At 35.4% G+C, this 12,700-nt stretch overlaps 1 protein-coding gene across 1 annotated transcript in view; it reads right to left on the bottom strand.

Annotated features, from left to right (window-relative positions):
* Window positions 1-12,700, bottom strand: part of UNC13C (unc-13 homolog C) — a 234,202-nt gene that overhangs the window by 215,489 nt on the left and 6,013 nt on the right. The window contains exon 4 of the mRNA XM_037395055.1: window positions 8,838-8,973. Within this exon, the coding sequence (XP_037250952.1) occupies window positions 8,838-8,973 (136 nt within the window). The remainder of the gene's footprint in view (window positions 1-8,837; window positions 8,974-12,700) is intronic.

Here is a 12,700-nt window from a genome sequence, read left to right as displayed (position 1 = left end):
TGCACTGATGAGCGTCTCATACTACAATACCGGCTTAGAGAAAGAATGCCAATCTAAAGCAGATGATTTTCAGCTGAGAAGTACAACAGTTTTTGCTAATATTAGGTCTTAACATCTCTGTTTAGTTAAAAAAATCTGCTAGTTGTTCTTTATATACTTTTTCTATAGCTAAGGAAAACTCAGGTTACTTCACCTACCTATCCATTAACATAAATAAGTGTTTACTCAATATTTTTTATTTGCATTTAAAGCAGAGACTCAAAACCAGCCATTTGTGCTGTAGGAAATAACCACATATTGTAAAAACATTCATATTAAGCACTGTGCAGATCCCAGATATTCTATCACACTAGATACTATAGAAATTAAAAAAATACTGTTTCTTTTCATCTTAAAGATGGGTATATTGTGCTATTAATGCAAACTAGAAGATATCATGATAAACTAATTTTCTCTTTCTATGTACTGTGAAGATTCACATATATCAGCTATGATTTCTGCATCCAGGCTCAGTCATTATCTTGAAAATAATTTGATATAGCTCAATTAGTTCTAATTGTTTTATCTAGACATTTTCCTAATCAAGAAAGGGTTTGAGGAGGAATAGGAGATTTAAGTATGTAATATTGTTTTGAATCTGGGAGTTATATCCTGAAGAAGTTACAGGGAAATTTCAAATGGCAGTGGACACCCATGTTTAGCCAAACTGAATTCTACCAGAGTCCCTGCCTGAAAACTGTTCCTTGGAGGCCCCCCTCCACCCCACACATAAGAAAAAAGAAAACAAAACACCACAGATCCCTGTAAGTACAGTATGTCTGAAAGTACAGTATTGTGTTGATGGAGCAGCTTAACCACTTAGATAGAATATGCACTTGTATGAAACATACTATAAGATGTTCCTCACAGCTTTCCACAATAAATGAAGGTGCTTCCTTGGGAAGTAGTAGTTCCCTTCTTCAAATGTGTGGAAAAGCATAGTAGCAGTGATGAGAAAGAAATGTGCAGTGATACAACTGGAGCTCAAAAACAACGGCACAGGGACTGCGATCACATAACATGGGGCTTCATTTTAGAGAACAGTCTCAAAACAATAATTAAATGCAAAACCCCTCATGAATTACAATGTCAACTGTATTTTATATTTTAGAAAGTAATATGCCAGTTCTGAAAGGCTGGGAACTGGTGGACAGTCATAGCTAAAAGGCTTACGCATGACCTAGTCCTACATTTTTTGTTAGGCGCCTCCTCCTTTTCTTTCTTTTGGATTTTACTTCTTTTTGGTAGTAAATATGAAAGGAAACAATAACACATCAAGGAAAGCTATCTGTAATACAAATTTGAGGAACAATCTGTCACTGAATGACCACAACAGAAAACAAACGTATCTGGACAACCACTAACTGCTTAAACAGCTACACAGTGGAAATACACTTTTACTTGCGGGAGTTCCTGACATATAGCCAAGAGGTGGAGGTGGAAATTTTCATGGTTTAGAAATAATTTTATGCATGTCTATCAATTTTTCTCTCATCTGGGTATGAATAATTAAACAGATTACTGGACAAATGGCTGTAAATTGATCACTTCAAATGAATTTAGACCTTAGCAAATCTTTTCTTCTCTGTATTTAAAAACAGGGAAGATTAATTACATTTTTAAGAGGCCATTTAACTCTAAGAATGATTCAAGCATTAAGAAACTTCTAAGATTACCACATTTAAGCTTTCTTTTCAGTTTTCACCCATTAAAAAAAAATCTTGTATGTTTCTGTCATACCACATTAATTCAATTAATAACACTTTAATGACTATTACATTAAAATTAACAATGCTAGCGGTTACAGATCATGAAGTCAAATTTTAGTAAGATATCTCCTCTTAACACTCAGCAGTTACCATCACCCAAAACATTAGATTGGAGGAAACACTGTCAAAGCCAAACACTTTGGAAACAAATATTTAAAACCAACTCTGTCCATAAAATCTACATAGGTCTAGTATGATTCTGTAAGCAGCATATCCCTCCTTCATTTCTTGTACAAGGCTGTATGACAATATCTACTGATACGGCATATGTAGGTAGAAATAAACCTGAACAATGGACATTTTTTTAATGTAATCAGGTTGGGGTTTTTTCCTCTTTGTCCAATAATTGATTTACAGGTCTGCAGAGAATACAGTAACATAAGACATCAATATTCTTTTTGAAAGACAGATCCTTATCTGTGTTACCATACTTCCTTAGGTTTTGGGTTTATTTGGGATTGGTCAGTTGCTTTTAAAAATAAATATTTTGTTTAATTCTGCTTGTTTTGAAAATGCCCCAATCAATTTTATGCCATTCAGTTTAGTTTCTGATTGACAGGCCCTTGCATGGGAATTTCTTTGTCTAAGTGATTAACTGCAGACCGCAGCATTAATGCTTTTCAACTATTGTCATTAATATCGGCAATGTATTTGATCACTGCTTTTAAAATACAACAAACGTATTTAATACAAGATTTTGAGGGTAACATTTTCAAATGCTGAGTGACTACGATCCTTTGAAAATGGAACATATCAGCTTACTTTTTTGATGTGTAGATTAATGGATTGGTTTCAATTGTGAAAAGCATTCTCCATTTTAATTTTCCAGTTAAGTGAAATGTCTCCAGAACAAACACTATAAACTTACTGAGAATACAAGCACAGATTGTACTATTTTAGTGTTCGTGTGTTTCAAGTTGCAAGTCTGTGAACTGCATAAACTAATTTTATGCTAACGTAGCTTGACTGTAAATAGAACATAGAGTTTTCATCTAAAGCTTTTTATCAGCTTCAGCATTTCATGTAATACTGTATGTACTTTATTCACTATCTGCAATTCTAATTCCAATCATTGTAGCTTAAGGTAATTACGTCATATGATACAATAGATGTACATGTTACTTCCTGAGTATGCTGAGACACAAGAAGCACACATGAAAAATATAATCTTACTGAAGAGTATAATTCAAGTACTTATATGCATATTTTTCCTGAAGCAGTAGCACATAATTATATGAATTACTCACTTGTGTTCTTCTCCATCATTTATAGATTTTTAAATTATAAGGCCCTTTTTTTCAGTCATTCTGGTGTAAAATCTGTAAATTTCTGGCTATTCTGGATATGCAGCAACATATTTGTACCTTAATGGTACCAAAGAGATTAACCATGAAATCCTTACTCTTGCAAGCAGTAGCATTCAGCACTGGATATTAATAATGCATACAGAATGAACCAATTGATGTATCATATGGTTACTCTACACAACTGGAATGAAATATATATCAAGGTACTTAATTGCTGAGTTTTTTAAAAAGTTACAGTCATGTGTTCATTAATTACATTCCTTGGAGAAATACTCAGATTATTTTCTTTTTAAACAGTATTTTCCCTTTCTTTCTCTCAGACTCTGGCAGAAAATATATTGCTGTAATAAGAAGTCACTTAATCATCTACCACATCCTTCAAATTCTGATTTAGATAATTTATGATCTATAGAAAAAGTTAATCAGTTACACTTAATTAGCTATCATTCTACATCTAGAGTCAACTGCCATAAACACCATTTATATATATAACCAAAGAACTGACAAAAAAATATCAGTGTAAAGAACAGATTAATGAAGAAATTTTGTTAATTCCTTAATACTTAAATATTTACAGGGTAGTTAAATTTGGTGTTTAATATAGCCAGTCAAAACAAATAATTTAATCTACTTCTGTAACTTCTCAGGTTTTTCTTACATATTTTTATAGTACAACGCAGTTATTTTGAATAAATACATATCTTTATCTTTAGTTAAGCTTTAAAATGATCATCATCTTTCTGTCATACTCTTTAAAATACCTACTACTAGATAAAAAAACTTTCCACTTAAAAATATTATCTTGTAATTCAGAGGTGACCCTCAATTTAGTAACATGAAAGTTCATTTAAATTCAATAAAATTATCTGAGACAGAGGCAAATAAAAAGAATTCCACAGTCAGGTTAGATTAATTTCTTTTGGTTTAGCTTAACCTACTCAGAGGCTCAGATCTCTGTTGAAAAAGACATGTCAGCCCAGATGATATGCTAATGACTGGACATGTACTTAGAAATATACAGAGAAATAGCTCTTGAATACTGCCATTACTGACAGCTCTCACCCTAAGGAAGCACTTGTACTTCTCTGTAAATATCCTGCAAGAACTTGCCAGTAAATGTAAACAGCCAAAAAGATGCTGTAGCACCTACATAGAGTCTACTAGCTAACTGCATCCATAAGCTTGATGATCTCTTTACAGATTCCTTTACTTCCTAGTAATTTTGTGTTGGAGCTACATACTGTACATGAAAAGGTCATTTATGTGCATACACAACATGCTATCCTCTCAGAGAATACATAACTTTGTAAATGTAATAACTTTTACCATCTTTTCTCTTGTGTTTGAGCTATATTTCTGTACCACTGCTGCTTGACATGGCTTAAACATAAGCTAGGTGTCTGACACACCGTATATTATTGCTGCATTTCCCAAGAGCCTGTTCTACCTCTCATCAGGACACCTTTTTGAGTGTCAGCTGGTCACAGACTGTGTCTTTCCGGAGTTACTACAGGTAGAGGACACCATGAATGAAAGGCAACAGAGTCTGCGAAAGCTGATGTGAAAGCCAAAATTAACATTAAAGAGATATAGCTTTTTTTTATTCCTCAATTTGCCTTTGCAAGCAGAGGGGAAGAGAAGTGATTTTACCAACACATAGAAAGCTCTCTCTGCTCAGACACCACTGCTGAGTGATATATTTAGAGGCTGACTGGCCTTCCTCTCAGCACTCAACTCCACTTTACTTCCCTGCCATCATGTTCTGTCATACAATTGTTGCCACGTCATTCCTTGCCCCTTCCTCCCATTGTGCATCATCATCTTCCACACTCAGGGAAGCAGAAAGACAGCAGTTCTCTTTCCCTTATCTTTTTTCCCCACAGCATTGTTGCTTGTTCAAAGCAACTAGATAAAAAAAAATTTATTCCCTTCTGGAAATCTTCCAGAAGGGTGTTGTAGCCTGCCTAGGTAAATACACCAGCTTCAAAAATGGAACCAAATGCCTTTCGTGCTCTAGATGCAATCGATTAGTTGCAACACCCAAACCATGCCAGGACTTGCCCCCATCCTTTCCTAAGCTTTCAGAAAGTCACTATTGAATAGCTGAACCCTATGTAGACACACGCCCAAGGGTAAGAACAGGGCAGGCACACAAAACCAAAGGCCAACTCTGTCAATAGGTCCAATTTAATTTAAACTAAGTATATACCGAGTTGTGAAACACACTATCTTTAACCATTTATTGTTCATCACAAAACCCTGTATCACCTAAGACCTGTTGGGCAGAAGCTTTTAAGCTTTTTTGCTTCTTTGTTTTTTTTCCCCCAAAAAGGGGACACATTTCATTATACATTTCCTTTTTGTTCAGACATTCTTTTGATCTTCTTACCCTAAAAAATATCTGATGTTCTTCCAGTCCAGCTTTCTTGGCACCGTCTTGGACCTGGCTACACTGATCATCTCACTAAAGCCTTAAGCTTGAGTATCAAGACGGGTGATTAAGAGCAACAGCTACACTGAACTGCTGCTCTCCAGAGTCTCCCCGGTCTCCCCTCCCATACAGAGGAAGCAGATCTAACTGTAACCCCACTAGGCAAAACACTAATCTCCATGAGCTTTTAAGAATCTATTATCTTTCATGGCAGGCGATCAGAGATGAAAAATATTGAATGACCAGAGAGTGCTCCTAAAAGAAGATGACAGCCTGATGGTCATCATCTTTCACTCACCAGCGTCTTTAGTTCCACACTGTTTACTCTGTACCTCAAGAAAGCAACAACTAAGCATTTCATTGTTCCAGTGTTTTAGAAAAACAACAAATTCATATGCTTAGCTTATAAATACAGGTGGTAGTTGTTAATCCACCTAGATGAGAGGCAAGCACTCACCTTACCAGCACTCTTCTGTCTCCTCTAAATCTGCATTTCAACAATACAAAACTGTTAGCAACAACTCTAACCTTTTCTTCCAATCACTGCCCCTTGTATCTGTACCTATTCAAAGATATACTAGAAAAAATATCTGCAATAGTCACTGCCAAATCTGTAAAACTGTTTTGGTAAAAATTTACCTTTAAAATAATCAACCTTACAAATTTTTTCCTTTTTTTTTTTTTTAAACTAGGATGAGGGCAAAGATTTGTACCACCATACTCAAGAGGACAGAGCTGAGATCAAAGTCAGGCAATAGAAATTAAGCCAATTCTGCTTTTGAACACACTACATTGTAAAATCATGGCCTAAGAACATACAGGGAAAGGAGAGGATATAGCAAAACCCACCTCCACAGAAGGAACTATCCACCAGTGTAGGATCCATAAGAAACCAAAACCACTTACGTAATTTGCAGCATACCAAGTAGTCCAAGGAACTGAATGTAACAGTTAAATTCCATTATCCCAACACTTCCCTCCTTATACATCCATTTATGTATCTGAATCACAAAGGCATTTTTGTGTCTCAATACAAACAAGGCACACAGGAAATGTCTGCAATACATACTGCAACAGTATCTTAGACTTCAGGACTTGTACAAGGTAGCTGGAAATTAACAGATATTATCTAAACAATAACATAACTACGAATTTGCATCAAGCATCATTTCATTATTCAAATCCCAAAGATCAATTGTAGTCTGAAGAAACAGATTAGAATTTAGTACTTCTGCTCTTTTTTGCTACTTTTAATTCAAGAAGGATACTTAATTTCTGAAAATATGTAGGAATATAAATCCATCACTGTTCCATTTGTGCTTTTCAATTTTATGCTGCTCTGGGTATTATAATTTCGGGTCATTAGTACTCCTAATATAAACTGCTGTCACATACAGTACAGTGTTTACAGAACATGTAGCTTCACAACAAACATCTTCACATCTCACTGCTCCTATAAAGAATTCTCCTTTGATCAGTTGGAATACAGTTTTCAGTTTGTGGCAGGGTCCTTGAATTCTTTACCTTAATTTTGGTTGTAAGCAGTTCTTCACATTTTGTGTAGCCCTTATTTTAACTTTGCGTGAACTGGATTTTGTTGCATCCATGGCGCATGGTCTAGGCAGGGAAGAAGCAGCCTTCCTGCTCTTTGTGAGACATCACTGAAGGCTGGCTATTAAGGAAAAGTAGGGCTCCCAATGACCTGCTGAGGTGACTCAGCTGTGTAGATTTTCCAGAGGTGCTTGTTTAAAAAGTAAAAAAATCTAGACCTCCACACTCACAGCCAGTGAACACTGCAATTCTTTGCATTGTTAATACCACTGAAGCGTTCTCAATGCTTAGCCACATTGAACTAATGTATTTTCAGCAAGACAGTAACAAGGAACTTTACAGACCATGCATGTGTCAATTTTGCTGACCCATTAAGCACTCCAAAAATGTTATTTGTTCTTCCTATTTGTCTCAGTTCTAATTTCTTTAATGTCTTGTGGACATTAAATTTAAAGTATCATGCAGGCAGAACACTGCGTGTGGACCACCACCTGGAAAGTCACTGTTAATGCAAACAGGAGTAACGTAAGACTTCCTAGTCTCCTATTGCAAGATAAAGTTATATTGTCTGGAGCTTTGTCAAAAACTACCTGTTTCATGTGTCACTATGTGTCTTATTATTTAGACTGCTGATCCACTAACACTTTCAATCGGAATAAGCTAGAAATGCCCCTGCTCTTCCTTTATGCCAACACAAAATATTTGAGCATCTGCTAAGTTAAATTGACAACAAAGCTGAGGCAACCTGGCAAAATGTTTCTGGTTTTAATCTAGATGTGTTCTCAGTCTGGTTTGCTGAATGGCAAGTGGAACTCTTATGACCACCCAGGGAGGTGGACAACACAGAGAAACCAGTGATCAGCTGACAGAGGGAGGAATGCTGCTTCTTTCAGTGTTCTCCATTTATCCCTGAACGTATTCAATTAACACACAGAAAACTAATCAAGCCAGAGAGTTGTGCTTCTTGTTTCTCGTTTCAACACAGGGCTCAAGACAACCTGTTTCAAGAAAGTAAGTTCCAGAAGAGATGGAAAAGAGGAGATGAGTTGCAGCCCCATGGCTGCAACAGGGGGTTAGAGATGAAAAGAGTAGGAATGGTTAGAGACAAGGATGCATGGAAAGAGCGACTTTCAGCTCTGGTGAGATGTTCCATTTATTTGAAAGAAACTTGCTTTACCATGTATCTGCCATTATAGGACATAAAAAAGCTAATAAATACCTGTATTGTCTTTAAAATATTATTTTTTAAAACACTTTCAAAAAAGACCAATGAACCAACACATTTGCACTTATGAAGCCATCTGTATATACCTAAAAATCTACTGCAAAAGATTCTAGGGTGTTATTTACCCCTTTTGCATCTTTAATAGATTACATTCTCATTTTGTAGGAATTTGCCAAAGATATTTCTGGTTACCTTTAATATCTACATTTTTTGTAGGCCAAAATTCTCTTTTCTGACTACCAGTGCTTCACTGAGAAGGCACACATATTTGCAAACTGGTTTGGCAGGATATAGTATTATTCATTTTTTCTTTCAATAGTTTATGAAGATTTATCATGCTCTGTCCCACCATAATAATGGAAATATATGCCTTGTGGTTTTATATGTTTATAAAACTTCTAGTCACATTATTGCTAGAAATAATTGTATATTTATCACAGTATCATTCAGAAATTTTAAAAAATAAAATTCAATAAATGTTATATTGCATGTCTGATATGAACAAATTAAAATACCTTAGTTCACTTTCTTTTATGCTGAGACCACTTTCCATGGTTGACAGACTATCATACGTATCTTGGCGTGAACATCTTGCACCTTGGAGGGGTGTCCCTCTGTGCCAGCCTCTGCAATCTAAATCTTTTTGGGTATCTGTAGAGGAAGAGAAAGCTGCTAGAAATCTTTCAGTCCATTTTACAGAAGAAACTTCTATAAGAGGGAGTACACATTAAATTAATGAAATTAATTCATTAGATTCATAGTAATATGGAATTAATCAAGTAATTTACAAAACATTATTATAATTAAATCACTTTTTACAAGAACACCAGAAACAACATTCCAAGGTCACCTTCTGATCATTGCTCTGAAAACTTCAAGAGGCCTAAACCAGTTACCATTTTGTTATACAAACTGGAAAACAGTTCGTTTCACAATTAAAAAATGAGCTACTGCTGGATTGGGAAAAATGAAAATTAATCTCCTAATTTTCCAGTCCAACTTCAGTTCTTAACTAGCCACATATTGCTTATGTATCCATGCATAGCATGCCTAGATGTGTGTGGGGGTTGTTTTGGTTTGGGGTTTTTTGTTTGTTTTTGTTGTTGGTTTTTTTGTTGTTGTTTCAAGTAAGGGATCAGGGTTTACTTTAATTCTACATGCTATTGGCTAAGAACTGACCTTTTTTCAAGTTCTTATTTCTTTGGAGAAACCTGGCAAGTCTCATATGCAATTAGAGGTATAAACTGATTTCCTGCAGAACGTTTTACTCTATAAATTGGCCTGTTAGCTGTAGTGAAAGGAAAGGATTTATGGTCGGGCCCTGACTGTGAGGAAATTTTTTTCCATCCTGATTAGAAGAACTTGTGTGCCCATCTTTTCCATTTTTGATGTTTTGGTTGCATATTAGGAACTATGTTTTGATTAATTTCTTCTCACACTGTTTACTCACACTTGGTTTGTGGTCAAAAAAGTAAATCTGTGTCATATCTTTTCACTCAAAATAAAAGCAACACTGCTGTGAAACAAAGAGAAGATAAAGAAAATACTTCGTAAAACAACAGGATCTTGTGGTTTTCCTACTGCATAGGTTAATGCCAAACTTTAGGTTGCAAATAGAAGTGAATTATCACACTAAGGTGCTCTGTATTTGGAATTTTATACTTTGATGCATAAGTTTTCCCAATCACTCTGCCATGATTTTTCATGACATTATCTTAGACTGATCAAAATTGTATCAGAAAAATTAATTTTCTCATTTGCTTGGTGTATCAGTGAATCAGTATGGTGTCTAACGCAAAAACAGGGATTTATCTTATCATTGTTATTTTGTTCTTGTTACCTCATATCCTCATTTGCTAATTAATATATATGGTAGAAAGTGATAATGAGATCAACCTCAACAAGACTAAGAGGTGAATACCTGCATGGCATTTTCCAAAATTATTCATGAAGTCCTATTGACTTTCCATAGGCTACTTGGCAAAATGAGATCTTAGTTCCCATGTCACACAATTACTTTAAAAGTTATAGCTATTACCAAACACATTCCATTTAGGTAAAACTACCTTCAATTTCTTTAGCTTATACTCTCTATGTAAAGTATAATTGAATGTTAAGAAGCACAATATATGTCTCTAATGCTGACTTTAAGAAAAAAATAAGTGATGTCTTCTAACTTTTCTTCTGTCTTCTCATACAAGAATGACCTAACACATTTGAATCAAAATTATTGTATTTCATAACAGAACCTGATTATCCTTTAAAAACTTGACTTCTAGAAACATTAAAAATGTTTGCAATTCCACTGCAGTATTCATCTAGAGTCTGCATTTTCTTACTGTGAATTTGCTTGCAGAATTTTTAATGTGTGAGATCCTCATTTTACTTTGCAGCCTTTTAATGGACCTATGTGGTCCAGATGGCAATGGTGAAAAGACAATGTCGTTGTTACCACAACTACTATTAGATGATAGTTTAGAAAAAAGCAGTCATGAATGAACTAATGATGTTAAAGCACTTCCCTGTTGCTACATATAGCATTTCAAGTCCAAATGAAGCCCTATTGGTAAAGCAGCGTGGAAGGCTCTTATATTTCTACTAAATATCTGGCATTCTCATATGGAAATCTTGCAGGAATGTGTGAAAAATAACTGCAGTCTTCCACCTAACTAATGTAATTGGTCATAACAAAGAGGCTGTACTGATTGGGATAGTCAAAGACAGATTCTCAGCGGGTCACAGCTAAGCTCAGAGTCATTCAACAGAATAAGCAATCAAAATGTAATGCCTTAGTCAAACTTCAGGTAGAGGATAAAGCTAAGTGTTTTTGATAAAGGTATCTGGCTTTCTCAATACCCCAGCCGCGCTTCTGCATGCTGCCCTCTGCACAGAAAACTGCAGTGTAAGGGTGACCTCTGCAGGACTTAAGCAGTGCTCCATGTCTGCAGGCCCAGGGACCGTCTTTAAAACACTCTTAAATTTATTTGGGAAAAGAACACAGGCATCAACCTATAAACCAACACTCCCTCTACGTAGCAGCCTGAAATCAGTAACAATCTGAATTTGCAGCTTGTAAACGCAGTTAGATTTTCTGTAACAGACCTGCACTGCACCAGGTTTCTAGATATGAAACTATGTAAGCACACACTAAAAACATTCTGCTGATTCAAAGGTGGTTTCAAGCAGAACTCATGGCACAGGATAAATACAATTTGTACCAACTTTTATCCTTTGGTAACAAGTATTCCACTGTTATTGCACAAACTCTTGTCCTTTCTTGTCATCTTTATAAACCACTCCCTCTTTGTATTACTATTCCCTTTTCATACTTAAGGACTCGGTCCATTTGACACATGTACACTTTCTATCATGCTTAAAGGAAATAAAATTGTCTTAAAAGTGAAAATAATCTAGATGGAGGCACATGTGAATAGCAAGAAAAAAGTTCCTCCATACGATTTTTTTACTCAGAGAGTTGAAAATTGCCTGTAGCTGCTGGGGAAAATGTATCAAATAAACAAAACCCAGGATGTGACTAGGTCTTAGGTTAACTTTACAATGTTTTATTGGCTAAGAAGTAGTAAATAAAGAGTGATTTTGGCTAAAAATAACCCAAATAACAAAGATGTAGGCCCTGTTGTGACTGAAAAGAATTCACAGCATTCCACAGTTACTCTGTGAAAAGGGATGCATTCCACCCCATGTATTAACAGGAGTGCAGTCACACAGACTACACCCAGAAACATCAGAAATAACCAGCTTGCTCTAATCAGCATCAGCTGTATTGCCCAGTTCCATTTCAGACAATACATTTTAAAAAAAAAAACCATCAAACAGCTGAAGAACAGATTTTTGGTGTCGCTTCTATTCCTCCCTTTCAAAAGATAAATAATGTTCTCATTCACATTTCTTCACATTTTTTTATTCTTGTGTAAATGTTAGAATTGTTCTTTTTAGCCATAGTTCATTAGACTGTTTAAAGAGTAAAATATTAAGCTAATTTATCTTTGTGAGCTTGTTTGGTACTGATAATCTTGCTAAAGTCAATCTCTTTGTATTATATTTGTATTATATTTGTATTGTATTATAGCTGGAAATAGTGTGAGGTGATGCATTCATCATTTGATGGTCTGTTTCCATTTCTACTTTCATATACCCTATTTCCATGCACAGACATGCAGTTTCCATCTGCATATGCACAATTCATAAAGGAGACAACCTTTGTTAATAAGAGTAAAAATGCTGTGAGGACCTAGATTTTACTAAAATTTACATTGTACAAGCAGCTGGTCAAAGCTGACATGATACAAGATCTGTAACACACAGGCTTTAGTAGACTGAGCCTTAAAGAGGTACTTTCTTTAGCTCTACAATCCAC

Source organism: Falco rusticolus, chromosome 7 (assembly GCF_015220075.1).
Source record: "Falco rusticolus isolate bFalRus1 chromosome 7, bFalRus1.pri, whole genome shotgun sequence".
Classification (NCBI taxonomy): Eukaryota; Metazoa; Chordata; class Aves; order Falconiformes; family Falconidae; genus Falco; species Falco rusticolus.
The sequence above is the reverse complement of the archived record's forward strand: the minus strand, read 5'-3'. Positions and strand labels throughout refer to the sequence as shown.